This window comes from Dipodomys spectabilis, unplaced genomic scaffold, assembly GCF_019054845.1.
Source record: "Dipodomys spectabilis isolate Male_0828 unplaced genomic scaffold, ASM1905484v1 ptg000019l, whole genome shotgun sequence".
Classification (NCBI taxonomy): Eukaryota; Metazoa; Chordata; class Mammalia; order Rodentia; family Heteromyidae; genus Dipodomys; species Dipodomys spectabilis.
The window spans coordinates 15,292,917-15,319,265 of record NW_024870696.1 but is presented as its reverse complement, the minus strand read 5'-3'; the positions used below and the strand labels follow the sequence as shown (position 1 = coordinate 15,319,265).

General features: G+C 42.0%; 1 protein-coding gene across 3 annotated transcripts in view; it reads left to right on the top strand.

Annotated features, from left to right (window-relative positions):
* Window positions 1-10,072: 10,072 nt before the first annotated feature.
* The window catches only part of Fam20b (FAM20B glycosaminoglycan xylosylkinase), a 43,556-nt gene continuing 27,279 nt past the window's right edge, over window positions 10,073-26,349 (top strand). The window contains exons 1-2 of one of the 3 annotated variants that reach the window (XM_042674300.1): window positions 10,073-10,219; window positions 23,386-23,886. In XM_042674300.1, the coding sequence (XP_042530234.1) occupies window positions 23,510-23,886 (377 nt within the window). In that variant the 5' untranslated portion in view covers window positions 10,073-10,219; window positions 23,386-23,509. Of the gene's footprint in view, window positions 10,220-22,476; window positions 22,590-23,385; window positions 23,887-26,349 lie in introns of those variants that run through there. The other 2 variants (XM_042674302.1, XM_042674301.1) reach the window with 2 other exon arrangements.

Below are 26,349 nucleotides of genomic sequence, written 5' to 3'. Positions count from 1 at the left end.
TCCATTTGTATTTTTCCAGTATTTTTTCTTTGCCTTTATTTTCCCAACTTTGTCTTTGATTTCCTGACACCTTATTTTCATCTTGTTCCATTACATTAGTATGTCTTTCAACTGAGATTTTATTTGGGTTATTAAACTTTTACTTGAGAACTTCAATCTGATTCTTTTTTCAAGATTTCTATATCTTTATTGAATTCCTGTTTCATGTCCTACATTGTCTCATTTCATTCAGCTGTGTGAATTCTCTCTGAGTTCTCTTTAATTCTCTTTGACTTCAGCTGTTTGAATTCTTTTTTAATTCATTCAGGTGCGTATGCATGTCCTCCTTAATGCCAATGCTCATTTTTATTGTTCTTTTGCATTTTTTGTTTGAAATTTCATACCCTTCACTATCATTCCTTTATTGTGGAATTGTTGGCTTTGGGAGGAGACAGGTTGCTTTCTTTTTTCATATTACTTATGTTTCTGCATTGAGTTTTTTTTATCTCAAGTAAGTCATTGGTTGAAAGTTTTAATCCCTTACATTCTTTAAGTGAAATAATGTTTAGGCAAAACAGTAGTGGCTGGATTGAGGTGATGTTTCTATTGGACTGGGAGTTCAGTAGCCAAGCATTTGTCCACATATTCATGGTATCAGGCCTGATCCCCAATGCAAGTCAGATTGAGGGAAACTGGCTGGAGTCTCTTGCAGAAGGGTCAACTGTCCACTTCTGGGTCCCTTTTACTATAGAAACTTCCCTTCTTTGTGTATTGGGAGCCACTATTGGCTTCAGGGAGCTCTACAACCTGTGGGATGGGCAGGTTTCCACTTTCCCCACATACACCTCGATTGTGTTACCAGGTGCAACCAGCATCTAAGCCTTCGGCTGAACACTGAGTACATCAAGGAGTAGGGGATAAAACACAGCACTGAGTTCTGTCCTAGCTGGGGGAAAAATTGAGGGACCAACTCACTCTGTTTATGGCCTTAATGCTTATCTAATCCAGATCCGGTCTAGCAGTTCATCTCCCCATGAAGAGGAAGAGACTGTAGAAGCTGTGTTATTCAATGGGTCTGGACTCTGGACCCTCATTACTGATTATCAGCAAATATATGCCAAGTGTATCATTCTGAGGGGGAGATCTAGGTGCTTTCAATTCACCTTATTGTGTGTGTGGGGGGAGAAGGGGATTGTTGGTAGCATGTGATTCAAAGGTTTAGGCAAAGGGGCTGTGAGATACCTAACAGTCAATGCAAGCAGTCAGGAGGCAGGCCCTGTAAGTACTCCTAAGGCTTGGTGCTTTGTTTCTTCCCAAGTCCCAAGTGATGAGACTTGTTCCTGGCCAAGGAACAAGTCGGTCCTTGGACCACTGTCCATCACAGTGGTCTCCGCTGATGGCAGAGTTTCTGCTGTTTGAAATTCCTTGAAGGACCATGTTGATCCCTCTTTATTTCCTTGATCATTTGTCATATCCACCTAGTCTCTATTCTGGGTATTACTCTGGAGAACAGAGTCTTTTCCAGGTATTCTGGAGACTCGTTGAACCACGAGTGTTCCTTGCTTTGAGCCCCTCCCCCAAGCACCTTAGTCTTAAATAATAGGCCTTCTCTCAAGATGGTGCCTTGCTATTGCCCTTTGACAGGGGGGGTGACAATGTCTTTCTACACTGAGGCTAGATTTCCACACAGGAGCAATTACCATCCCACAAATCCCCACACTGGGTTTAAGTCTTGTGGGAAATGTGGACTTGCCCTGCAGCTAGAATTGCCACTCGGTCACCAGGGCCACCTGTCTTTCCTTGTGATAGTATCTTGGGCAGCTCTTCTCCTCCAGGAAGCTGGGGACAGATTTGGAGCTTTTTGCTGCTTTTCGCTGTTCCTTCAGTTTCTCTTTGCTCTTTTGTCATGCTGCTACCGCTTTTGTCATTTGCAATGCTCTTCCTTTCTTTCTCTTCAGAATGTTGTTTCTCCTGTGAATATGGCTCTTCTAATCTGCCATCTTGCCTCAGCTCCCAGGGTTCTCTTCACGTCTCTTAATTTTTATTTTTTTTTATTTTTTGTCGGTCGTGGGGCTTGAACTCTGGGCCTGGGTGCTGTCCCTCAGCTCTTCAGCTCAAGGAGCACACTACCACTTGAGCCACAGCGCCACTTCTGGTTTTCTAATGGTTTATTGGAGATAAGAGTCTCACAGACTTTCCTGTCCTGGCTGACTTTGAACCACGATCCTCAGATCTCAGCTTCCTGAGTAGCTAGGATGACAGGCGTGAGCCACCGGCACTCAGCTTCCTCATGTCTCTTCTAAAGCCACTAGTCCCATTCATGACAGTTGTACATGTATGACCTAAGGACCTAAGGACCCAAGGACCACACCTCCAATTCTCATCCTATTGGGGATTTAAGGGTTAAATATGAATTTGGAAGGATGCTACAAACATTTAGACTGTACCATTAGAACTGGATTAGTCAGAGTCCTTCAGATAATTGGATATATCTAGACACATACAAATACATGCACACACATAGATATAGATAAGTGGAAGAGACTTATTACAAGGTATTGGCTCATGCAATTATGGAAGCTGAGAAGTCCCATTATATACTATCTATAAACAAAGAATCCAGAAAAGCAAATGTTGCAGTTTGAGGAGCTGAGAGCTGGAGAGCTGATGGTGTAGATTTCGGGTTAGATGAGAAGGCCTGTTGATCAATGTCTCAACTCAAGTGGCCAGGCAGTCAACAAATTCAACCTTCTTCTTTTTGTTCTACTCAGATCTTCAACGAGGTAGATGGAGCCCACTACATGGGTGAGGACGACCTGCTTTACTCAATCTACAAATTCAAATGCTAAAGCCTTCTGGAAATATTTTCATAAATCCACTCAGAGACAGTATGTAGCCAGATGTCTGGGCACCCAGTAGCCCAGTCAAGCTGAAAAATTAACTATTGATATAATCCAGGGGAAAGGAAGGCTGAAAGGCGTGTCTAGATATGATATAGCAGCCACAGTTTGCAGAACTTGGTGCTGATCGCAGATGGGGCAAGCAAAGTGGGACTGAGACAACTGGACTCTCTGGTTTGCCTGAGTGGTAGTCACATTAAACAAGAACCAGGACCAGTTGTGGTGGTGGTACACACCTGAGCCAATGATTGGGTGATTGGGGTTTATGGCAAACCTTGGCAAAAAGCCAGTGAGATCCCATCTCAGCAAAGAAGAAGCTGGGTATGGTGGCACATGCCTGTGATCCTAGCTACAAAGGAGGCACAAGTAGGAGGACTGCAGTCTGAGGCTTGCCTGAAGCAAAAGTTTGAGACTGAACCTGAAAAATAACTAGAGGAAACAGGGATATAAAGTGGTATAATGCCTGCTAGCAAACCTGAGGACCTATGTTCAAACTCCAGTACCACCAGAAACAGACAGCTAGGGTCAGAGACAAAAGGGGAAAGGGAGAGGGAGAGAGAGAGAGAGAGAGAAAATGAGAACTTGAATACAGAGAGGAGAAACAGGAGAGTATCTTAAGCTTTCTTCTCTCTTTCTCCCTTATCTCATCATTGCTGTAGAGGAAATACCAGTTGGTGTTATCATTTTTTTTCAGGACTCTGAAAATCTTTGTACAGACTTGTATGTGCTCTCTTGTCCCAGGAACCTCCCTGCCCACATGCCATGCTGCCTATTTCTCCCATGTGGTCCTAAAAGGGCACACTCAGCATAGCAATGAGATATTGGCTCCCTCTTCCCTTGGCTTATTGTCCCACTGTAGGAAGCATCTTGTATCTCTTTGTTCCACAAGCATTCGCCTTTTAGAATGGGGCCATAAATTCTAGGATTGAGGAATGGATTTCAACTTGTAGATATGTTTTATTTGGCCACCTCAGTATTTATTTACATATATACACACATAATACCTCCCTACCTACACACATACATACAGTGACGTGCCACATTATGATGTTTCAATCAACAATAGACTGCATATACCACAGTAATCCCTTAGACTATAGTGATGTCTAAATGCACTCTGTGGTGCTTGCACAGTGATGAGATCACCTAACACATTTATCAGACCTGTCCCAATTATGGTATGCATGTGTGTGTATGTGTGCGTGTGTATGTGCACTAAATGCACACACTTTGGAGAGAAGGCCAGATTCTCTGATTCCTCCTGTTTCCTAACACTTATAGTTGACTTACTCTTAGCCTGCCTTGACTCTTCCCATTGTGCTTGGCCATCCCAGCCTTCTGAATGTTTGGGCCCCACTGAAAGGAATGATGTAGGGGCCTGCTCAACCAACAGGAAGCATTTTGACCAAACAGGGCACTGGCTTCCTGTCATATCTTTCTCATTGTCACTCATTGCAAGATGCATTACTCAGCAGATAAATGACTGATTTTTCTGTAGAAGGTCTTCCAAAACACGAATCCACCCCCCCAGCTCCGCCCAAAAGAAAAACCAATTGCCAATTTATTAGATGGAACTGTTTAAAATCACCAATGTTCAGCTCGTCTTTGCCCTCTAATGATGGCAATGCTACACAATTAAACCAATGATTGCGATCCTGGCTCAGTTAGTAGTAGGATGGTGGTCTTAAGCTTTTGCTGCAAACTAGAATAAACTAGGAGATTTAAAAAAATACCTTCGCTGGGTCCCCAACCCAGGACAAATAAATTCAAATATCTGAGGACTGGGGCAGGTGTTACAGCACTCAAATAATCCCACACAGCCAACAGGAGAACTGCAGCTTCAGCATCCTTCCAGCACAGCCTCCTGCTGGGCTCTACCGTATGCCTGGCCTTGAGGAAGTGTGAGGAATTCTTAAACTTCCATGTGACTGCAATACTTCATGCAGTAATTCATGCAAGTATTTCATGCATTTAATTGAGCTAATAAAAAGTAAAGTGCTTCAATCACGCATACACACAATGTGTATTAACTATCCATGGGCATATGGTACCATCCAAGGCAGGTTACAAACTTACTGCCTTGTGAGACTTAATGGCCTGGAATTTGCAGAATATATCTGCTCAACCAACCCATGAAAGTCATTCAAGAGAGTCACAACACAGTGGAAAACGTTCAGAGATGTAGGGACATTTACTGAGGAGTACACAGTGCTGCCAAGTATACATTTTGGAGTGGTTCATTACATTCCTGTTGCCCTATAGAGTAGTTAAATGAAGCACAATTTAGACAGTCACAATGCCTTTGCATTCTCACCAACTCTAGCACTTCAGCTTTCTCCTTAGTATATTTTTCTTTTTTACTCTTAATGTGTACAAAGAAGTATGGGTACAGAGCTAGGTTCAGGCTACCCAGAGATGAGAAGTCCTAGGTCCCATTTCTGAGAAGCACAGGGGCTGGTTCAGAGGAGATCATACCACAAAGGTCAGTGCATTTCATCCAGAAGGCAGAGATGCTTAGATCAACATATGTTTTACTGTGGTTCTAGGTGCCTTTGTCTAAACAGATAACTATCAGAATCGAGAAGATAAAGCATCCAATTACTGGGATTGGTTTTTTTTGTGTGATAAAAATGTTTGAAAGTTAAGATTATGATAATGGTTGCTCAACTCTGTAAATATTCCCTTTGACCAGGGAATTTTATGTATGTACATTATGTCTCAATAAAGTAGGTCTTAAAAAAAAACAAAAACCACTAGCTGGGCGCCAATGACTTACACCTGTAAGCCTTGCTACTCAGGAGGCTGAGAGCTGATGATTACCGTTCAAAGCCAGCTCAGGTAGGAAAGTCCTGAGACTCTTATCTCCAATAAACCACCAGAAAACCAGAAGTGGCGCTGTGGCTCAAGTGGTAGAGTGCTATCCTTGAGCTGAAGAGCTCAGATACAACACCCAGGTGCAGAGTTCAAGCCCATGACCACCACCACTAACAACAACAACAAAAAGCCCAACTAGTTGAAAATTTTCTAATACTTTCAGTATAGATGGCCTGAATGTCCCAGCAGAGAAGCTGGGTGTGGCCCGCTTCATGAACATGAGTGGCTCTCTGCAGGTGGCATTGATAGAGGTACCATCAGCAAAGGAAAGACTAGGAGTAACCTTCAGAACTAGTGGAAAAATGAAAGAAAGGAAGGCAACTGCTCCACTGAGGGAGAAATGAAGAAGTCTGCACAGAGAGCTCCATGCAGAGAATGACCTTGCCTGCCGGCAGCAGAGCTGAGCACACACTTCTTGGAAGGTGATGGAGAGACTGTGATGTGCCTGCTTCTTTGCTCACTGACCTTCCCTGTTACCTCCCCAGGCCCCTAGCCTCTTGGAACAGTTCATGAGCTTTCCTAAGGTTCCCTTGAACTTGCTTGAGGTAGAATTCACTTGTTTCTGGGGATCTATCACTGTGAAGCTGAAGAAACTCTGCATGCTGCCTTAATGTATGCAGCCATCTCGAGACCGTGTTCTCCTTAGACCCCAGGGCTGCTTGTCACAGTGGCAGAAGCTTAAAAATTCTGAAACTTAAAAATGGTGTTCAGAAATCTTACAATGATGAAGAGAACAAGCAATTGGCCTCCCGGGCTCTTCCGCCGCCTCTCCTCAAACTTTTCTTTGAAATGTGGCATGTCTACCACAGCCATGTATCATTCTGACCCTACAGAAGAGACAGATTCAACACAACCCTGTCCTTGGCCCTGAAGGCATGGGAATGGCATCAGGCAGAGCTACATGAACCATACCAGCAGAGAGGTATGAATGAAGTGCTGATTTTCAGACTGGAAAGACCATCAGGCAGAGCTACATGAACCATACCAGCAGAGAGGTATGAATGAAGTGCTGATTTTCAGACTGGAAAGGCCATGAAAGGCTTCATGAATGACTGGGACTGAGAGATGTTTCACCTTCCTGTAAGTCGGAGTGAGGCAGGAATTCCAGAGGAAGGAGCAGTGTGATTTTATCCATGGGAGCAAGGACAGAGCAAAACAAGCCCTAAAGGGAACAAGTCAAGAAAATCACAGATAATGGACCTGGAGAGATCCACAGTGACGATAAATACAAATACCAGTTAGAGTTCTCATTGAATTCTGAAGGCCCTGGACAAGGCCCCCGGTAGAGTTCCACACTCTAGCTAATTATCTCGATGCCTCTGCTATCGATATCCACTGACCTTGGCTAGAAGAGGATTGCCTAATTCTTGTGGTGGTTTCAACTTAATACTGCAACACAGCAGTGTGGAGAAGGCACTCCATGGAATAAAATCACATTGTGTGTCTTTAAGAGACAATGGAAAAAGAGCAAAGAGATGAGACAGATACTTAGAACCACAGTGCACCATATGGGTGGTGATACCAGTGTCACAAGAGTCTTGACAAAAGGTTCTGATCCTCAAGCTTCTCAAGGATGGTGACCAGGCCTTCTTCATCTCTGCATGGCCTGGCTCTTAGTGCCAAACATATGGTAGACATTCATTAGGTGAATGGTGCACATATGAATGAAGAGCTCATGTGTTTACATGAGTTCTTCTGCCATTCATCCTCTGCCCAGGATGTCTGTTACAAGTTCACCCAGAACTGCTTAACTTTGGTTCATATTGTTCCGCTCTTCTCCCACCCATGTTTTGCTTACCTCAGTCCTACCATCCTGACATCAGCAGCCCTCACTGTCTTCCTGGCTCTGATTCTGTCCGTGATGACAGAGTCTGTGCTGCATATTTTGAGTGTCTGCTATTCCTTGCAGCTGCTTCCTATGTATTAGTCCAGCAAGCTCCCTCCCTAAATCAGGGCAAAAGCTGACATCCCAGGGTGTCATGCATAGAGCTGGTGCTGTGTACAGTCACAAAGAGCCTGGGTAATGTAATCTAGTGAGTGACAATTATGCTGTCTGAAAAACATAGCCATAGAAGCCCAAGCCCAGAGCTCTCTATCTCTGAGAACAGAAGAAAAGTATATAGCCTGTCCTACCACACATGAGATGGATGGATGGGAAATTAACCCCCCTGAACTGGGTTGCCAGGTGTCCTCCTCCTCTGAAAAATCCTTAAATACAGAGCTGGCCATCTGTCCAGGAGCTGACGAGCTGCAGGCTGCAAGATGAGCAGTGGCAGTACAGCTTCTACCCTTGCTGTCCTTGTCAGAGTTATAGAATGCTTTGTGGGGAAAGGTGTCTTAGAGGAACTGTTGCTTTCCCTGATGCTTTGTGATCTCCAGGTGTAGCAAATAAAGTTGAGGGAGATTCTCTGCTGATAGACGGTTATTCCTGTATAAAGAAATAAGGTAGATTCTTGGGCTGGGAAAGTGGTAACTTTACTTGCCTTGCATGCATGAGGTCCTGGGTTCAATTCCTCAGCACCATATAAACAGAAAAAGCCAGAAGTGGCACTGTGGCTCAAGTGGTAGAGCTGAAGAGCTCAGGGATAGTGCCCAGGCCCAGAGTTCAAGCTCGATGACTGACAGAGGGGAAAAAAAAAAAGTGGTAGAGCTCTAGCCTTGAGAGGAAAAGCTTAGGACAGCACCCAAGTCCTGAGTTTAAGCCCCACGACCAACAAAAAACAAACAAAAACAAACTTAGATATACCTAAGAAATAAGGTAGATTCTCATTACCATACAGTTCATTTTCCTGAGAATTATGTATTATTCCATGGTCACACAGCGACCCTCAAATCTTTTCAACTACATGGAGTAAAAGGCTGATACAGCACCTTCTGCATTAGACTATATTACCCTTACAATGATTAATGCTTCCTGCAGTGATTAATACTGCTGCCCTAACTAGATTGTGTGAGGTGGGTGTCAAGCCCAATTATATCTCTAGGATCTCCTGATAGAAGTGCTCAATACACACATGAATAACAACTAACTTCACATAATAATTTGCAAGTATTTTCCTCATACATTTCTTAATTTAATTCTCATAATGCCCTTTGAAGTAGGTACTAACATTAACTCCCATGAGGCACCAGTAGCTCATGCCTGCAATCCTAGCTAGGAAGGAAGCTGGGGCAGGAGAGCCTGTGAGACTCTTATCTCCAGTTAATCATAGAAAAAGCTGGAAGTGGACCTGTGGGTTCAAGTGGTAGAGTGCTAGCCTTAAGCAAAAAGAAATTACAGGGACGTGGCCCAGGCCCTGAGTTCAAGCCCCAGGACCAGCACCAAAAGATAAAATAAAGTAACCCGAACTCCCACTTTCCAGATAAGGAACCTTAGCTCAGAGACATTAAGTGGTATACCCAAGATCAAACAGCTAGTAAGGGAGAAATCTTTCCTGTGTGCTTTGAGCTATATGGCCTTGAGGGTTGGAGAAGGAATATCTACCCAGTCTTAGCATGCCTGAGAGAAGTACCAGCTCAGTTCCCACCCTCCACACTAACGTCATCACCTGATAAGATTAAGTAGAAGTGGATGAGTGAATGCAGATAGTGGCTCTGTGTAAAGTCAGTAGAGAGCAAACAACTCAAAGGAAAGAGACTATTTCAGGTCTTTCATCCGGATGCAAGGCACTGGAGACTACTAGTCTTCAGGGAGTTGACAGTCCATTTCAAGGGACAAATGTAAAGCAACTAGTATTACAGTTCATGTCGTGATTTTGTTACACGACACTGAAGATGTAGCAGGAGCTCTACTCTGGCCCAAGAGCGCTTTGCGCTCAGGGTAGGAAGGTCGGCCGCTTGTAGTCTGGGGAAGATACATTTCATTAGGCAGAACCTCCCAAAAGAAGTCAAGGCAAATTGACAGGGTAGAGCAGGACAGAGACTGCACACAAACAAAACTTCACAAAGGGGACTGCGAGCGTCCAGTCCCGCTGTCTGGGTGCCTACCTGCCAAAGGAAAAGCAGGAATGGGACAGAACAGCAAGAAGGAGCAAGAGCCCAGTTCACCTAAGCAGAGGAGGGGGAGAGGTGTGGTAGCCTGCGGCCGGCGCCGACCGCGGCCGAAAGGGTTAGTTAAGGGGGCGGTCCAGAGCGGGTCCCGTCGGCCCCGCCCACCGGAGGGAGGGGGCGGAGCCTCGCCCAGTGCGCCCTACGATTGGTCGCAGGAAAGGCGTTACGCTAGGACCGTACCAACGGTCGGGGGCGGCGGAAGCGGAGGGTGGGTGTGGGACCGCCGGCGCTGCGTGGGGAGAGGTGGCCGGGGAATGGCAGGGTCGGGGGTGGGCGGGAGCCGCAGTGGCGGCGGCGGCTGCTGGGGGCGGTGAGAGCAGCGGGGGGCTGCCCCTCCCCGGAGGCGGCGGGGGCGGCCGCGGCCGCGCCGTACCGCTCCGTGCGGGCGGCCATGGAGCGCGCTTAGGGCCCGACAGGTGAGCGGCGTGGGGCGGGGAAGGGCGCGCGACCCCGCTCCGGGCTCGACGGGCGGGAAAGTGCGGGCGGGGCGGGGTGCGTGGCGCGCGGCGGCCGCCTAGGGGCGGGGCCCCTCCCCGAGGGGCCGGGCGCCGCGGCTGCCCGGAGGGACCGTGGCCGGCCCTGCGGGCGGTCCTCGCCGGAGGGACGCGGCCTCGCCGCGTAGGTGCGGGCCTTACCTGAGGACGGGCTCGGCGCGGGCGTGCGGTCCCCCGGGGCAGCCGGCCGCGGTGCCGCCCGCGGGTCCTGCCTAGTGCCGGCGGCGGCGGCGGCGGCCCGGGAGGAGCGCGCGCTCGTGGGGTCCCCGCGGGCCCGCCTCGTGGCCGAGTGACCTGCAGGCCCGAGGCCAGGGGAAGGGGGCTTCGGGGCCCCGCGGTCTCCTCGGGGGCCGGGGCCCGCGCTCGCGATGGGGCGCAACTTAAGGAAACCATATGGTAGTCCAGAGTGGGTTGCGCCGGGGAATCTCATTTCCGGGTGTGATGGTCCTCGGTGAAGCGAACCCAGACGCCGCCGTTCATGATACGTGTGAGCCGTTGTCAAGCCGCGTCCTTGATTCATTTTAGTCAGGTTCCTGCTACCTACCAGCCAGGCTCCCGAGGAGAGGAGAGAGAGAAGTGGAGGGGACCGAGCGTGGGGGGGTCATCATACAGTTAGGCATTTCATAGGACTTACCCATCGTTGGGATGAGTAAACGACTTCATCATCTGGGAACAGGAGAGATGCTTAATATTGCCACATGTAGGACCAGGTAAGGGACATCTTCACGCAGCCAGCCTTAGCTCTAGAGGTTTATTTCTCACTTTGGAAAGAAGACAGATAAGTTCTTTGAGCTATTAAAAGATAAGACTTCATAAAATAATCTGTAAGCAGGTACAGTTAAGATTGATACTTATTAAGAATGTCTATTGTTCTTGTGTTGTAAATTCACGCTTGGATTTCACAGGGGTTTTTGGGTTGTTTTTTAAATCTCTAATGACTTTAGTGTGTTTCAGTGTTACTAAGATTTCCTTGAGTTTACACAGAACCTTTGAGCTAAACTGAGAGTACTTCCACCTGTATTATTTATCATCCAGACAAGTCCTTGAAAAACTGAGGTTCATTGGCTGAACATGCTGTAGTGTAGACTCAGAATCAGTCTATGGTAGATTTTAAATTATTGTATTAAATTAATAACAGGTAAAATTAGTGAAGATGTTGGACTTTGGGTTCCCAGGCCATCCAGTGGAATCAGGCAACAAGATGCCCTTCCTTCCACCTTTGACGTGAGTAGTGAAAGGGCAAGTAGTTCAGAGTCCCAGCCTCACTTATAATAAAGTACAGTGATAAGATTGGATGGAGGTAAAGGATGTTTAGGAAATAGAATTCTGGTGGCTCAGGAGTCTGAGATCTAAGGATCCTGGCTAAGTGCCAGCCCAGGCAGCAAAGTCTACAATTAGCCATAAGAAAGCCAAAGTGGAGCTGTGGTTCAAGTGGTAAAGCACTAGTCTTGAGTGAAAAAGCTAAGGGACATTATCAAAGAGGGGGGTGGGATTTGAGCTTTCACAGCTTTCTTATGAAAATGTGGGGTCAGTTTGTTTCTTTACATCTGGTAAGAAACGCTGCATTTCGTTGCAAGAATGAAAACTTAAAAACACATACCTGTGTGTGTGGTTTTTTGTTTCCAAAAGGATTAGGAAACAAATGACACTATTTCATCATTAATTTTCATAATCCTTTATGTCATTGAATTTATGCTGATAAGTCATGGCTTTTAGTTTTCATGTATAGATTCTAACTCTCACAGCTTTAAAGCTTCTGTTTTTTATTGCTTCTGAACTTTGAATTCCTAGACAAAATGTTATGTCCTTTCAGGACAGATATCACCTTTCTATACTTTGTGTTAATATCACTTCAGTGGTCTGATACTTCAGCTCTTAAACTGATAACCCAAATAGCTACTACAGTGCTTGTTGTCTCTTGGTGGTAGCTGCAATTTTGTAATAGAAGCAGAAAGCTTCTGTTTATATGCTTGCCATTGCAAACAATAAAAAGGAAACAGTCTTCTAAACCTAGATAATCAGGTCACTCTGGGATTAAATTCCAGGTAATTTTGTGGTTTGGAGTAGGAAGCACAGTTATAATGAACTCCTACAGTTCGTTATAGTACTTAGGGCCTAATCGTGCCTAGTACATGGTATATGTGCAGTAGATATTTGTTGGTGGAATCCATAAATGAAAAAGAATAAAGAAAGCAAATATTCTAATGCTAATGCTAAGTTATTTAGTTCCTCTTTTGGTAAAAAGAGCCCAAGAAGCCGGGCGCTGGTGGCTCACGCCTGTAATCCTAGCTACTCAGGAGGCTGAGATCTGAGGATCGCGGTTCAAAGCCAGCCCGGGCAGGAGACACCGTGAGACTCCTATCTCCAATAAACCGCCAGAAAACCGGAAGTGGCACTGTAGCTCAAGTGGTAGAGCACTCGCCTTGAGCTGAAGAGCTGAGGGACAGTGCCCAGGCCCAGAGTTCAAGCCCCACGACTGACAAAAAAAAAAAAGAACCCAAGAAAATGTATTTCAGATTCCTGTTGTAAATATGCTGTTGAGGTGGGTTTGTGTAAAGGGTGCTATCTGCTGGTGCTATTTTGAGATTCAGTACTATGATTGTATGGTAGTTTAGCCAAGTCAGGGTTAGCTGAACAACCTTCCTCCAGCCACTTGTTCTGGCTAGGTTAACAATTGGGTTGCAGTCAATGCTTTTGCTTTAATGGAACTTAGAGCTCTTGGTAATGATCATGTAGGCATCATTGACTTTAACCATCCTCTTATCCTTCCTGTTGAGAATGAGAAAGGGGAGTTATCCCTCCCTCAGGTTTTCTCCAGCAGCAACTTTCTATACCTGTACACTTTTTCCCTTCCTTTAGCTGCCACTTTGTGACTTAAGAATTTATTATTGTGCTCAGGATTCAGGGGGAAAAAAAGTCCTTGCTTGCTACTTAAACCAGCTTTTTTTTTGAAACCAGCTTTTGGTCAACTTAAGATGCCAATGTAACAGCTAGAACTGCCTAAAGATACTATAACGCAAAGATCTTCTAATTTGGTGCTTCTTACCAAAAACAGAAGGAAGAAATGCGTGTCTTTGGATGTAAAGAATCTTAGGGATGCATTTGTTTTCTCAGGGTGATATAAGAAGTAGCAATGGATGCAAGGCCTGTACTGCAGGGCAAGGTAACAAGCCCTTTAGAGGAGAGGATGCTACTTTGGGTACATGATATGAGGAGGTCAAAGAATATGAAATTATGAATGTGTAAAGGAGAAAGAACCATGTATAGGATGTAGAAGAAAGCTCATTATTCCATGCTTTCAGTTGTTGACTTCTGCTCTGTATGTGCAGCCATGTTTCTTTTATCTTACATTGAGAAATAAGTTATGCATAAAAAGTTATGTATGTTTTGTAGAAAATTTCTTGTAATATGCCATATGTTATTTCTTTTTAACAATAGTTTACATTTTTGTTACCTCAAAATGACTCCTAAGGTCTCTTACTAATTCAGTAGGAGGCTTCAAGGTGATTGAAGTAGTAGTTTGTTTTCCCTCTCTGCTTTTCTGAGTTATTGAATCTGTTTTTTTATTTGTTTTTGTTTTTGGTTGGTCATAAGTTGAACTCAGGGCCTGGGTGCTGTCCCTGAGCTGTTTTGCTCAAGGCTGGCACTCTACCACTTTGAGCCACAGCACTACTTCCAGCTTTTTGGTAGTTAATTGTAGATCAGAGTCTCACAGCCTTTATTGCCAGGACTGATTTCAAACCTCATTCCTCAGATCTCAGCCTCCTGAGTATATAGGATTCCAGGTATTAACTACCAACACTCGGCTAGATATTTTGTTAAAGTCAGCTTGCCTTCTCTTTCACGGGTGGGGAAGATGTGTACCTTCTGGCCTTTTATGGCATAGAAACCCAGATGACTCCTTTCCTGAAAGTGAGTGTAAAATAGAGAAATAGGCTAAGTGAGATTCTGTAAATGCTCCTTCCAGAATTAGTATATGAACCTTGTAACTATTGTTTGGTTTCCAAAGGATTATTTTATTCATTTCTTGTTTCCTGTCCTTGGCTTAAATTGTGAACTTGCACCCTTACAGATACATTTAAGTAGTAATTCTGATTCCTGTTTCAGAAACCATTGTCAGTAGTACTTGAAGATCTGGTTTCAGCCCTGCCTTGTATTATTCTTGGGCAACATCATATTGGATTCTCTCCATTCTTCTGTTAGTATTTCCAGATTATTTTACTCACAGTCCCAGCCAGCATCAGGAACCAAATTAGCAACATCGATAGCCTAGAAAGGCAAAAGTAAGGTGTACAGAAGCAACCGCTTCAGCAATTTAAAATTGAATGTATAAAGTTGGTAAATGTATTAGACACCTCTATATTTTTTGCTGTTCTGTATCTTTGAGTTGTATATTTCAGGACTTACTTCCCCATGTATAAAAAATAGGCTGTCTGAGCTGGGAAGGTGACTCAGTGGTAGAGCGCTTGCCTTGCATGCCTGAGGCCCTGGGTTCGATTCCTCAGCACCACATAAGCAGAAAAAAAAAAGCCAGAAGTGGCACTGTGGCTCAAGTGGTAGAGCGCTAGCCTTGAGCTGAAGAGCTAAGGGACAGCACCCAGGCCCAGAGTTCAGGCCCCATGACCGGACCCCCCCCCCCCCCCAAAAAAAAAAAGAGGCTGTTTTTAAACTGAAGAATTGCTAGTTCAGAAGAAATAATCATAAAGTTTTTCTCATTTGTTACTTCTGTTATTTAAGAAACACAGAGTACCTCTCATATGCCCTGCACTGTGTTCCTTTTGGAAGTACAAAGTGAGTAAAGCATATCCCTTGTCTCAAGGAACTCACAGTATAGAAGAGCCATATTGGGGGGGGGGGGTAGAGGGGGGGAGGAGAGAGAAGGGGGGGAGGGGATCATATAAACAAAGTGATGCCTGGAACCAAACAGCTATCCTTTTAGCATAGACCTGTTTGAGGTTCTATTATTTCTGAAGATCATTTTATATGGTCTGTCAACTCAGCATGACCCTTAGAACATAAGGTTAAAGATTGAGGTGCTATATAACTGGGCTTCGTGATACACCTGTAGTCAGGCAGAAAGATTGCTTCAGCCCAGATTCAAGGTTAGCCTGGACAACAAAGAACCTTATCTTAATATTTTTTAGGTACTGTTGTCACACAAAGCTCATATATCTTTTGAAGAACTGCAGTGAATTGAACATTTAAGATGGAAAATATATGAAAAGCTGGAGGAAAACATTTAACATTTCATATTTGCATAATATGGCACGAATTAACTTTCTATGATAAGAACTATATGTACTGACAGTTGAGTGCCAAAATACCTACCATGTAGGAAGGGAGCTTCAGTATACCTGGCTCATTTAAAGCAGAACGCAAATTGTTATTTCTTCTGAGTATGTACATCACTGAACACTACCCATTTTGGGTTTTAGAACAGAGTTTGCTAGCAGTATCTGCTATTTATTTTTCTCTTCAGTTTTCAAGGAAGATGATTAGAAGATTGTCCTGAATTAATGTTTAAATGGAACATGTTGCAGGGATTTTTAAAAATTCTTTCAAAGAATGAACTATTAGTTGCCTATTCCATTTTTATTCTTATACCCAGGAGGAAAGACTGCCTTAATATTTCATTAATGCCTGGTGATTGTTTTTAGTTGATTTCCTTCTCGGGGAACTATTGGAGATTTTTATATAAAAGATTCTCACTTTATAGAAACACTATGAATAATTTTTTTTTTTTTTGTCGGTCATGGGGCTTGAACTCTGGGCCTGGGCGCTGTCCCTGCGCTCTTCAGCTCAAGGCGAGCGCTCTACCACTTGGGTCACAGCGCCACTTCCGGCTTTCTGGTGGTTTATTGGAGATAAGAGTTTCATGGACTTTCCTGCCTGGGCTGGCTTTGAACCGTGATCCTCAGATCTCAGCCTCCTGAGTAGCTAGGATTACAGGCATGAGCCAGCGGCGCCCAGCTTGAATAAATTTTTTAGTGGTAATAAAAACGAAAGTCTAGCACTGAGACTAAATAGGACTAAATGGAATTTTATTTTTCATATCTATAGCTTTAAGGTACTTTCAAGGCTTATTTTGAGAGCTTTACTATATATAAACTTGTCATTTTTAAAACAAAACTAGTGTGAAAGGCATTTTATTTAGCTTTGTATGTATGTGCGCACGCGCATGTGCATGTGTGTGTGAAGCAGATTAACTTCATGCTTCCTGTCTGTCTCCAGTACAGCGGGTAAGGTAGAATTGAACTTTATAGAGAAGAGAAACAGGTTAAATTGACTATATGGACTCCCAATATTCTGCCTCAAATTGTACTCCTCTTGAAGATAATTATTTATTTAAAAATTTCATCTCAAATTTGGGGAAGGATTTGGTTCAGGGCTGTAAGACTGCTAGCTACTACTCCACTACTAGTAATGGAGTTATGCAATTGAGAATACAAAGTTATGGGATGTTGACTCCAGTGAGAGTTATTTTCTTTGTCATTCTCTTAGCAAGTCATCTTTGGGTTTTTGACGTAGTAGTAATAGGTAACAAGCAATCCTGTAGGTCTTCTAGGCATTAATTTTAGCACAATATTCATGGTAATCTTACTCATTTTTAATTTTTAATAATCATATTAGGTAGAAGTGATCTTGTTTTTTCATATGTGGAAATTGAGGATGTCTCATTTCCTAGTTCCACATAATATAGAAAAACAAGTGTTTAGGCCCAGGATTCTGAATGCTGAGCATGTATCTCTTAACCCTTGTTACAAGGAGCTTATATTTGTAGTCAGAAGAAGTAAGACGCTGTTTCTTAAGTGGAGAATTAACAGAGAGAGGAAAAATGCCAATAGAAGCCTATTTATCATATTTGATATTAGTTTTAAATTTTAGTTAAAAATTGGCATTTATAGACAAAAATGAGACTGTTGCTTGGCAAGCAGCAAGTGTGGGCTAATTTTCTAGGGAACTTGGCATTTATTCAGGTAATAAACAGTTGATGCCATTTGGTATTAGAGGTTTTGACTTTCTGAAAGGAAGTATACAATGCTAAGTAAAAAGATTTCTGAATTCTTTTGATTTTACTTCTAAATGCTGCCATTAATTAAAAGGAGAGACTGCTTTTATTTCTAAGGAACAAAGGGTATAAATTCCTAACAGTTAAATAATAATATGGCACACTTTAGTTATTACTACCAGTTAAAAAGACAAAGAGTATAGATCAGGCTTAATTCAGGATGAAAGTGTGTATCATTCCATCTCTTCCACCCCCCCCCAAAAAAAAAAAAAAAAGAAAAAAAAGATTGTCATTTTTGCTATTGTTTATGCTTTGCCTAAAGTATAAAGGTTAGGCATTATAAACTGGATATACATAGTTGTGTGAGTAGGTGAGGTTAGCTTTGATTGTTCTGCATAAGTTTTAGTAGTGTTCTAAAATATGTAAATTGATATGTAAAATATCTCCTCAAAACTTAGCATTGGAATCTGGGCACTGGTGTCTCATGCCTGTAATCCTAGCTATTTAGGAGGCTGAGATCTGAGGATCACAGTTCAAAGCCAGCCTGGGCAGGAAAGATACCTCCTTTAACCACTAGAAAACTAGAAATAGTGCTGTGGCTCAAAGTGGAGACAACACTAGCCTTGAGCAAAAGAGCTCAGAGACAATGCCCAGTCCCTGAGTTCAAGCCCCAAGACCAACCAAAAAAAATTTAGCATTGGAGACTTGGTCCCCAGAACAGAGGGTTTTTTGAGAAAGGACTAGATCTAGATCATGACCACACTGATTGTCATACCCCAAAAAAATCCAGTTGAAAATCTGTTTCTTGTTTCTCTTAAGAGACTCTTTATGTCTTCTTAAATGTTAATAATGGCAGAAAATAATGAAAATTATATATAACTGTAAACTCCTCCATAGAAAAAGCATTTACAAACAGGACCTAACAGTTTATTGATTAAGTCTTTTGTTGTTGTTGTTGTTGGTCTTAGAGCTTGAACTCTGGGACTATGTGCTGTCCCTAAGCTCTTCAGCTCAAGCTTCTACCACTTGAGCTACAGTGCCACTTCCCGTTTTCTGGTGGTTAATTGGAGAGGAGTCTCACGGACTTTCCTTCCGGGGCCAGCTTTGCCCCTTGATCCCCAGATCTCAGCCTCCTGAGTAGCTAGGATTACAGTCATGAGCCACCTCACCCTGCTGATTCAGTCTTTATGCTGAGTGATTAATGTTTACTCCCTGGCAAAATTGTTTCAGTCATGTGATTCATTTCACTATGTTTGTCTCATTGATATATTTAGTGTCCTCAAAAGAGTTGATAATGATCAAAAGAATGGATAATTGTACAAGTATGCCCAAAATATAATTACTTAATTACTTAAGACAATCATTTGTTTTTTCTTATAATTGAGTCCACGTCACCTGGACTCAAGTGGTTGTTTTTTTGCCCACGTGGTGTGGTCAGGGAACTCAGCTCATATTTGAATGTCCTTAATAGTTGTCCTTCTCTGCCTGGTACTTCAGCTAAGGTGGCCATGATAGCAAAGTGCTAGCCAGGCCTCTCTCTGAAGGTCACTCATTTTAGTGACCCCCCCCCCCCCCCCATTTAGTGTAGCCCCCTAAGCCTAGTGGCTAGATAACAAAAGATTGAAAATGGAAGCTGCCAAAAGATCAAAAATGGAGGGAAAAAAGACTTTATCTTTTGATGAAAGGAATTATTGATGTTTATCTTTGTAGATAGTCAAAGGTCTTAAAATCTTACCTCCCCCTTTTGCACTTGCCAAGTCTTCAGTTTTGCTGAAACCAACAATTAATAAAGAAATTGGGAAAAAAGGGCTCTTGTAGCTCCTACTGAGGAGAGAAGTCAGAGAGGTTGCATGATTAAGCATGATTACATACTAATTATAATCTCCACCCTTGCCACAAAACCCCTTTGTCTTATGCATGAGATGTTTGTAACTGAGCATATATTTGCCTTGTGGCACTCTACAATCACAAGACATGTTACACTCCATTTATGTGGGAAGATTCTGATTTAGCCACTAAATTGGAAACAAAAAGTGAAACATTTGTTTACTTTCATGGTAAGTTTTACTTTTCATCCTTGTAAATACAAGTTGGGATTTCTCTCTGTAACCTCAGAATTACTAGTGTGAAGTTGTCCATCAGAAGAATGTTCAAAGGACTTAGTTATTAATGACACTTAGTGTCTCATTATTGACTTATAAGGATCTCACATAAAGTAGTCAGTGTTGGTGCCAGTTATTCTCATTAGCTGCGACATATGTAAATTTTATCAGATGATTTTCAGCCTTTTCACTAACATTTTTTGTATATGTTCTTCTAGCATCAGCCAGATTCTTAAAGAGGACTTTTTACCAGTATCTCTTTTTTTTCTGTGTAATCTACATATATACCCAGAAAGTGCTTTATATAAGTATATCGGGTTATCACAGACATGGAGTGATGGTACTGGAAAGGTGATGCTCATGGTGGTAGTAGTGTTGGTTGTGAGTGATTTGAAGTAAAGGAAATAAGCCTGTTGAGCAAGCCACTCACAGCAGTGGAGCTGAGAGTGAAACCAAGGTTCGGTAGGAAAATTCTTTATAAAAGTCTGCTTTCTAAAACTCTAGTCTGGGAGGTTATACCAGCGTTTAGCATGAAAACTATTTATAAATGTACCATTTGCACTTTATGATTAACATTTTTTGAGTTATGTTGTTACCTTGAGTCCACTTGTTCTTTGTGGTAGGCTCTGTTTCACATAATAGAAACATTAAAAATAAATGACCATAATATAACTGGACAATGTCGCTCTGTGTGAAGCATTTACAGGAGGAGCTGAGGGCATGAAATACAGCAGACACACTTCTTGGGGATACTCCTTGGGGACGTTTTCACAAATAGTTTGGAGCGTACCTGGTAATCTTGCTTTTATTTCCTTAGTATTTGAAATGAGGAATGTTAAAAATCTGGTTTGCAGAAGATAAAGTATGTTGCTTGTCCAAAGTAAGAAGTGATGTTTAAAACGGGCTGGAAACCCTGTCTTGGGCATCCTTTTTCAAACATAAGGAAGTCAAGGATCACTAAGGAGCCAAGATCCTGAAAGAAAAATTAAGAGTTATATCCAAGAAGGTACACGGCAGACTGTAGCTAAGAATTGGTTGAAAGGGGTGAAAAGTTACCATAGAATGTGAGAAGGGAACAGAAACAGTTGTGGAGATGAATCTTGAAGGAAGAATTAGGGTTTAAATAAGAGAGGATAGGACAAAAGGGTAAGAGAATGGGATTTTAAGGGTGTTAATGAATGAGGACTGGCAGGGACAAAACCTGGGCACATTCAATTGATGCGTTTGGTTATAACTGGGAAGAGGGGCAATTAAAGCGATACCAAGCTGTTAATGCTTTGCTAAGGAGCTTTTAGAATCCTTAAGTGTTTGAGGGACTGGAAAAACTATTTTGACTGTGTTAACTAGCCTGGGTTGAGTAAGGAGGCCTAGAAGTCTGGTGCCAAAGAATGCAAAGTTAACTTGAGGGCTTTAGAAATGGCAGGAAGTGGTAAAGACAATGCCAAGTTACAATTTTACTTTTTCTACCTGGCTGTGGTACCTCATCAGTGACTATCATGAAAATTCAGCCTTTTTAACCTGTCCTCATTATGAAACTGCAGAGGTAAATAGTGAAATAATGTAACAATTGAAATATTCCTTAATGTAAATTTCTCTTCTAGCTGAGTGGGTGAATTATTTGCAACCTGAATTGATAAGTATATTCTGAGGCCTTTTCAAAAGGTAATGAGATTTCAAAACTTAAAAACACTCAAAACTTTTGAGTTTTGGATCATTTTGTCTTCTCTTAATTTTGGAGGTGCTAACTTCTTATTGCATTGGTGATGGGGAAAAGACACCCCCCCCCCCTCAAAAAACAACAACAACAAAACAGCAAGGGTGTAGCTAAATCATAGAGCACATGTGTAGCATGCACAAGGCTCAGGATCCCATCCCCAGCAGCACAAACAACCAAAGAAAGCAAAACAAAGCCCTAACCTGTATACTGTATGTTTGGGAGTAAGGTATGTATATAACACGAGGGCAGATTTTCTTTTTTGTACATGTAATATGCAACATCATTAGAAGATTATGCAGTGATCAGAAGATGTTTTGTAGAAAGGGAAAGCCAGTTTAGCTGGTCCCTTTGTGCCAGCTCCATACTGCATGTACCTGTGGGTATCCGCATATAGAGGTGCTGAGGAGGCTTGATTATGCAGTTGGATTTCCATGTTACCTTTTATCACTGAAGCCTGAACTGTGTTCTGTTAAATAATTGAAAACAGTTGTATAGGTTAGGTTGCATTAGAACTTACATACTGCTGAGTCCCACACCAAATTTGATACTGTCACAATCACATTTTAGATGCACTTAACTTGCCTTTGTTTCAACTAATAGTGTTATGTATTTCCTGAAAGACGATGAGGAAATAAAATAGGTGGCTGGGGATAATTAGAATCTGAATTTGACTCTCACTTTTGGCTTCTTTCATGAAAACTAACAGGAAAGGAGGGGATAGTTAATCAGTACAAATAAACTTTATATCAGCTGGCTCAAAGCAAAGTACTCTCCCTTATAACAAACACATTGTTGCTCCTCAGCTGTTTCCAGCTGTTATTAAGGAAGCAATCTCAAGTTTAGATGGGAGTGTCTCGGCCCCATTCAGTGGCTTTATCTTTTGTATTGGTTTTATTTCCTCAATTAATGACTTGAGTTGTTAAAATGAATTGGAGAGCAAAAAAAAAAAAAAAAATCGTTATCTTCTTGTCATCTTTTTCTGTGACAATGCTGTGCTGCCTCTAGGCTTATAGTATAGCAAGCCTGTGTTTTTAAATGGGCCTGTGGAGTGAGTAGAAAGCAGCCACCTCTCAGCATGTAAATGAGACTGAATTGTATGTTCTTGACACTTGTAAACATTTACATTTGGAATCTTCTAGCTTAAAAATTGCTTAGTGTGGTCAGTCCACACATTAAGTACTTCTTTGGGTCTATGACATGAATGTCTTTGTTATATGCCCAACCATTCTAGACTTAGTAGTGTTGCTGTAAAAGCAGATTTTGTTAGTTTTCTTACTACATTCTACCAATAGCCAGATGAAATAGGGAGGTGTTCTTTACTTATTCAGATTTGATGATCCTTATTTTACAGGGATTTTAATTTTGAAAAATAACTTGTGAAGGACTGTTTGAGTAGAGATACACGACTAAATAAATGTTGTGCTTAAATCCATCGACCACATATGACCTGCCCCAGATTGTTGAGTAAGTGGATTTGGAGAAAGAGTTATTACTTAACCACTGCACACTGGGTTTTTGTTTTGTTTTGTTTTACTTTTGTTTCTACCAGTTCTAGGGTTTGAACTCAGGGCCTGAGCTTTTATGCTTAAAGCTACCACTCTTCCAGTTGAACCACAGCTCTACTTCTGGCTTTTTTGTGGTTATTTGGACATAAGTCTCGTGGACTTTCCTGCCTGGGCTGGACTTTCCTGCCTGGGCTGGACTTTCCTGCCTGGGCTGGCTTTAAATCCTGATCCTCAGATCTGGGCCTTCTGAGTAGCTAGGATTACAGCTACAAGTTACTTATGCTTGGCTCTTTTTTGTTCTTTAGTTTTGGGGTGTGTGTGTGTTCCTATCTTACAAGGTGTTATAAAACTTATATTTGGAGATGAATTGGAAAATACTGGTATTTGGGGATATTCCAAAGTCCATTGTGGATTTTAAGAGGTAAAAGTGAAAGTTACAGAAGTATGCATTGTTGAATGGATTTGCTGTTGTGGGTTTTCCCTCATTTTGGTAATTATTAGATAATTATTAGGCATATATGAAATTACTCCTACATGGCTCCACCTTCAAATTAAAGTAGGAATATTTGCTTTAATATGTTCAATGTATTCAGTCTTACTTAGGACCTTCCCAGAATAATTTATTTTAAATTATTGGATCTTCTTAAATTCAAGACTAGTAAGGCTAAAAGGCTAAGTGACAAAGGCTTAAAAAATGTTTAGGAATGGAAGGACAGAATTTCTGATGAAATTTTGCTTTGTACTTGGGCTTACAGGAATTGTGGAGGCGCTTCAGTGAAAAAAATGTGCAATTATGGAATCGCCTTGCTAACCATCACCACCTGCTCTCCTTGATAAGCCAGCAAGACAGTGAGTCAGGGAGAAGGAAAAAAGGCCAACATGAAGCTAAAGCAGCGAGTCGTGCTGTTAGCAATACTTCTTGTCATCTTTATCTTCACCAAAGTTTTCCTGATTGACAACTTAGATACATCAGCTGCCAACCGGGAGGACCAGAGGGCTTTTCACAGAATGATGACTGGTTTGCGGGTAGAGCTGGTGCCCAAGCTGGACCACACTTTACAGTCTCCATGGGAAATAGCAGCGCAGTGGGTGGTGCCCCGGGAAGTGTACCCTGAAGAGACACCAGAACTGGGGGCAATCATGCATGCCATGGCCACCAAGAAAATCATTAAAGCTGATGTGGGTTATAAAGGGACACAGTTAAAAGCTTTACTGATACTTGAAGGAGGACAGAAAGTTGTCTTCAAACCGAAGCGGTAAGTCTTCATCCTAAAAGCTATTGTGCTAGTTGGTTGACTCATTTTACTCGGGATCTAAATAGAGGCCTTCATCTCCTTTTCTTGGTAGTCTTTGCAGAAAAATAGAAGAGAAAGATTGCAATGTCTTTGAGGTCTTTTCAAATTCTAAAAGTTTTGTGAGTCTTTGAGTAGGGGAAATTTATAGGAACCTGTTTTGGCTCCTTTGAGACCAAACTTTTGGACAACTTGAGCTATCCTTGATTTCTCAAATATCAAGTACGTACTATGTGTCAGGTGTTAAAAACACAAAATGAAGCTGGATGCTGGTGGATCACACCTGTAGTCTTAGCTACTCAGGAGGCTTAGATCTGAGAATTGCTGTTCGAAGTCTGCCTGGGAAAGAAAGCCCATGAGACTCATCTCCAGTTAACCACCTAAAAAACAGAAGTGTGGTTAAAGTAGTAGAGCACTACTAGCCTTGAGCAAAAAAGCTTAGGGATAGTGCTGAGGCCCTAAGTTCAAGCTCCACAACTGACCAAAAAAAGAAAAAAAAGCCAGCGCAGGTAGACAGACCATCACTGTGGCATCATGTAGTTTCCATGCCCCCCCCCCCCCCAATCCTCTGCGCTCTACAGATTCATGCTTTCCTCTGATCTTTCTGCTATTTTCATAGTTTTGCTTTTACCCAGCTGTCATGTAGTTGAACTCACAGTATAGAGCTTTTCATACTGGCTTCTCTCACTTAGGAGTACATATTTAAGGTTCTTACATATTGTTATGTGGTTTAAGCAAATAGTATATATATATTTTTTTTTTATCATGGAATAATATTGTATGAATGTTCCGCAATTTAAATTTCTATTTACCTACCAAAGAGCATCTTGTTTGCTTCTGTATTTTGGCAGTTGTGAATTAAGTTGGTCTAAACATTTATGTGCAAGCTTTTGTGTGGACCATAAGTTTTGAACTCATTTAGATAAATAACAGGAAACACCATTGCTTGATCATTTGGTAAGAGTATGCAATTTTGTTTTGTTTATTACTGCCAAACTGTCTTCCAAAATGGTTGTAACATTTTGCCTTTCCACCAGCAAGGAACAAGAGTTCCTTTTACACATTATTCTCACCAAGATTTAGTGTTGTCAGTGTTTTGGAGCCATTTTAATAGTTACGTAGTGGTATCTCATTGTTTCTTTACCACTATTTATAAGCAAAGAACTAGGCCATTCCAGTACCTCAGTAATTAAGTGGTTTGTTACACTGTTAGCTATCCCTTTGGACCTCTCCCTTTAGAGAGGTACAAAGGTAATTTGTGGGTTAATTCTTTCATACATATATATATGTGTGTATATACACATATATATATATATATATACACACACACATACATAATTCTTAAGTTTTCTGTGAGTAAAATGTAACAATATAACATCATACTTTGTGAAGAGTTAGCTACTGGCAGTTTGTATTTGTATACTGTAAAAGTTTGTGTACTAAACATTTTTTTTCATTCCTCAGTGGAACTTTTTGTTGTTGTTGTTGATTGTGGGGCTAGAACTCGGGGCCTAGGCTATTTGCTCATGACTAGTGCTCTACCACTTTGAGCCACAGCTCTACTTCCAGTTTTTTGTTATTTTATTTTAATTTTTATTTTTATTGTGAAAATACTGTACAGAGGAGTTACAATTACATGGGCAAGATAATGAGTACATTTCTTATCAAGCATTGTAGTCTCCTCCTTTGTTTCCCCTTCCCATCCCTTCCCATCCTCACCCCCCCTCCGCCCCCCACCCAATCCCCCCCCCCCCACCAAAGTTGTAAAGTTCGTTTTTCCACATACGACTTGTACATCTCATTGTTGCAATGGATCCACCTGTATCCCTATTTAAATGATTTGTTTTTTCCCTTCCCCTCCACAAATTATACCAACCTCAAATACAGTGAAAGCAAGGGTTATACCATGGGGGAGGGACATACAAAGCAACAAAGAAATAATCTCATAAATGTGTTAGAAACAATCACCTGAAAGAAAAAAAAACATTTGAATACATATCTTAGGGTTCATTTCCCTAACATCAACTTATCTGACCTTTTCTGCTTGACTCGGACATATACTAGTTATTGCAAATAAGGGAAACCATGGGACCTAAGTTTCTTTGGGCCTGGCTTACTTCACTAAATATAATTTTTTCCAAGTCTTTCCATTTCCTAACAAATGGGGCAATGTCATTCTTTCTGATGGAGACATAGAATTCCATTGTGTATATATACCACATTTTCTTGATCCATTCATCTACTGAGGGACATCTGGGTTGGTTCCATATCTTAGCTATGGTAAATAATGCTGCAATAAACATAGTTGTGCTGGTAGCTTCAGTATGGTCTTGTTCGTGATCATTTGGGTAAATGCCCAGAAGTGGGATTGCTGGGTCATAGGGGAGCTCTATGTGGAGTTTTTTGAGGAACCTCCATACTGCTTTC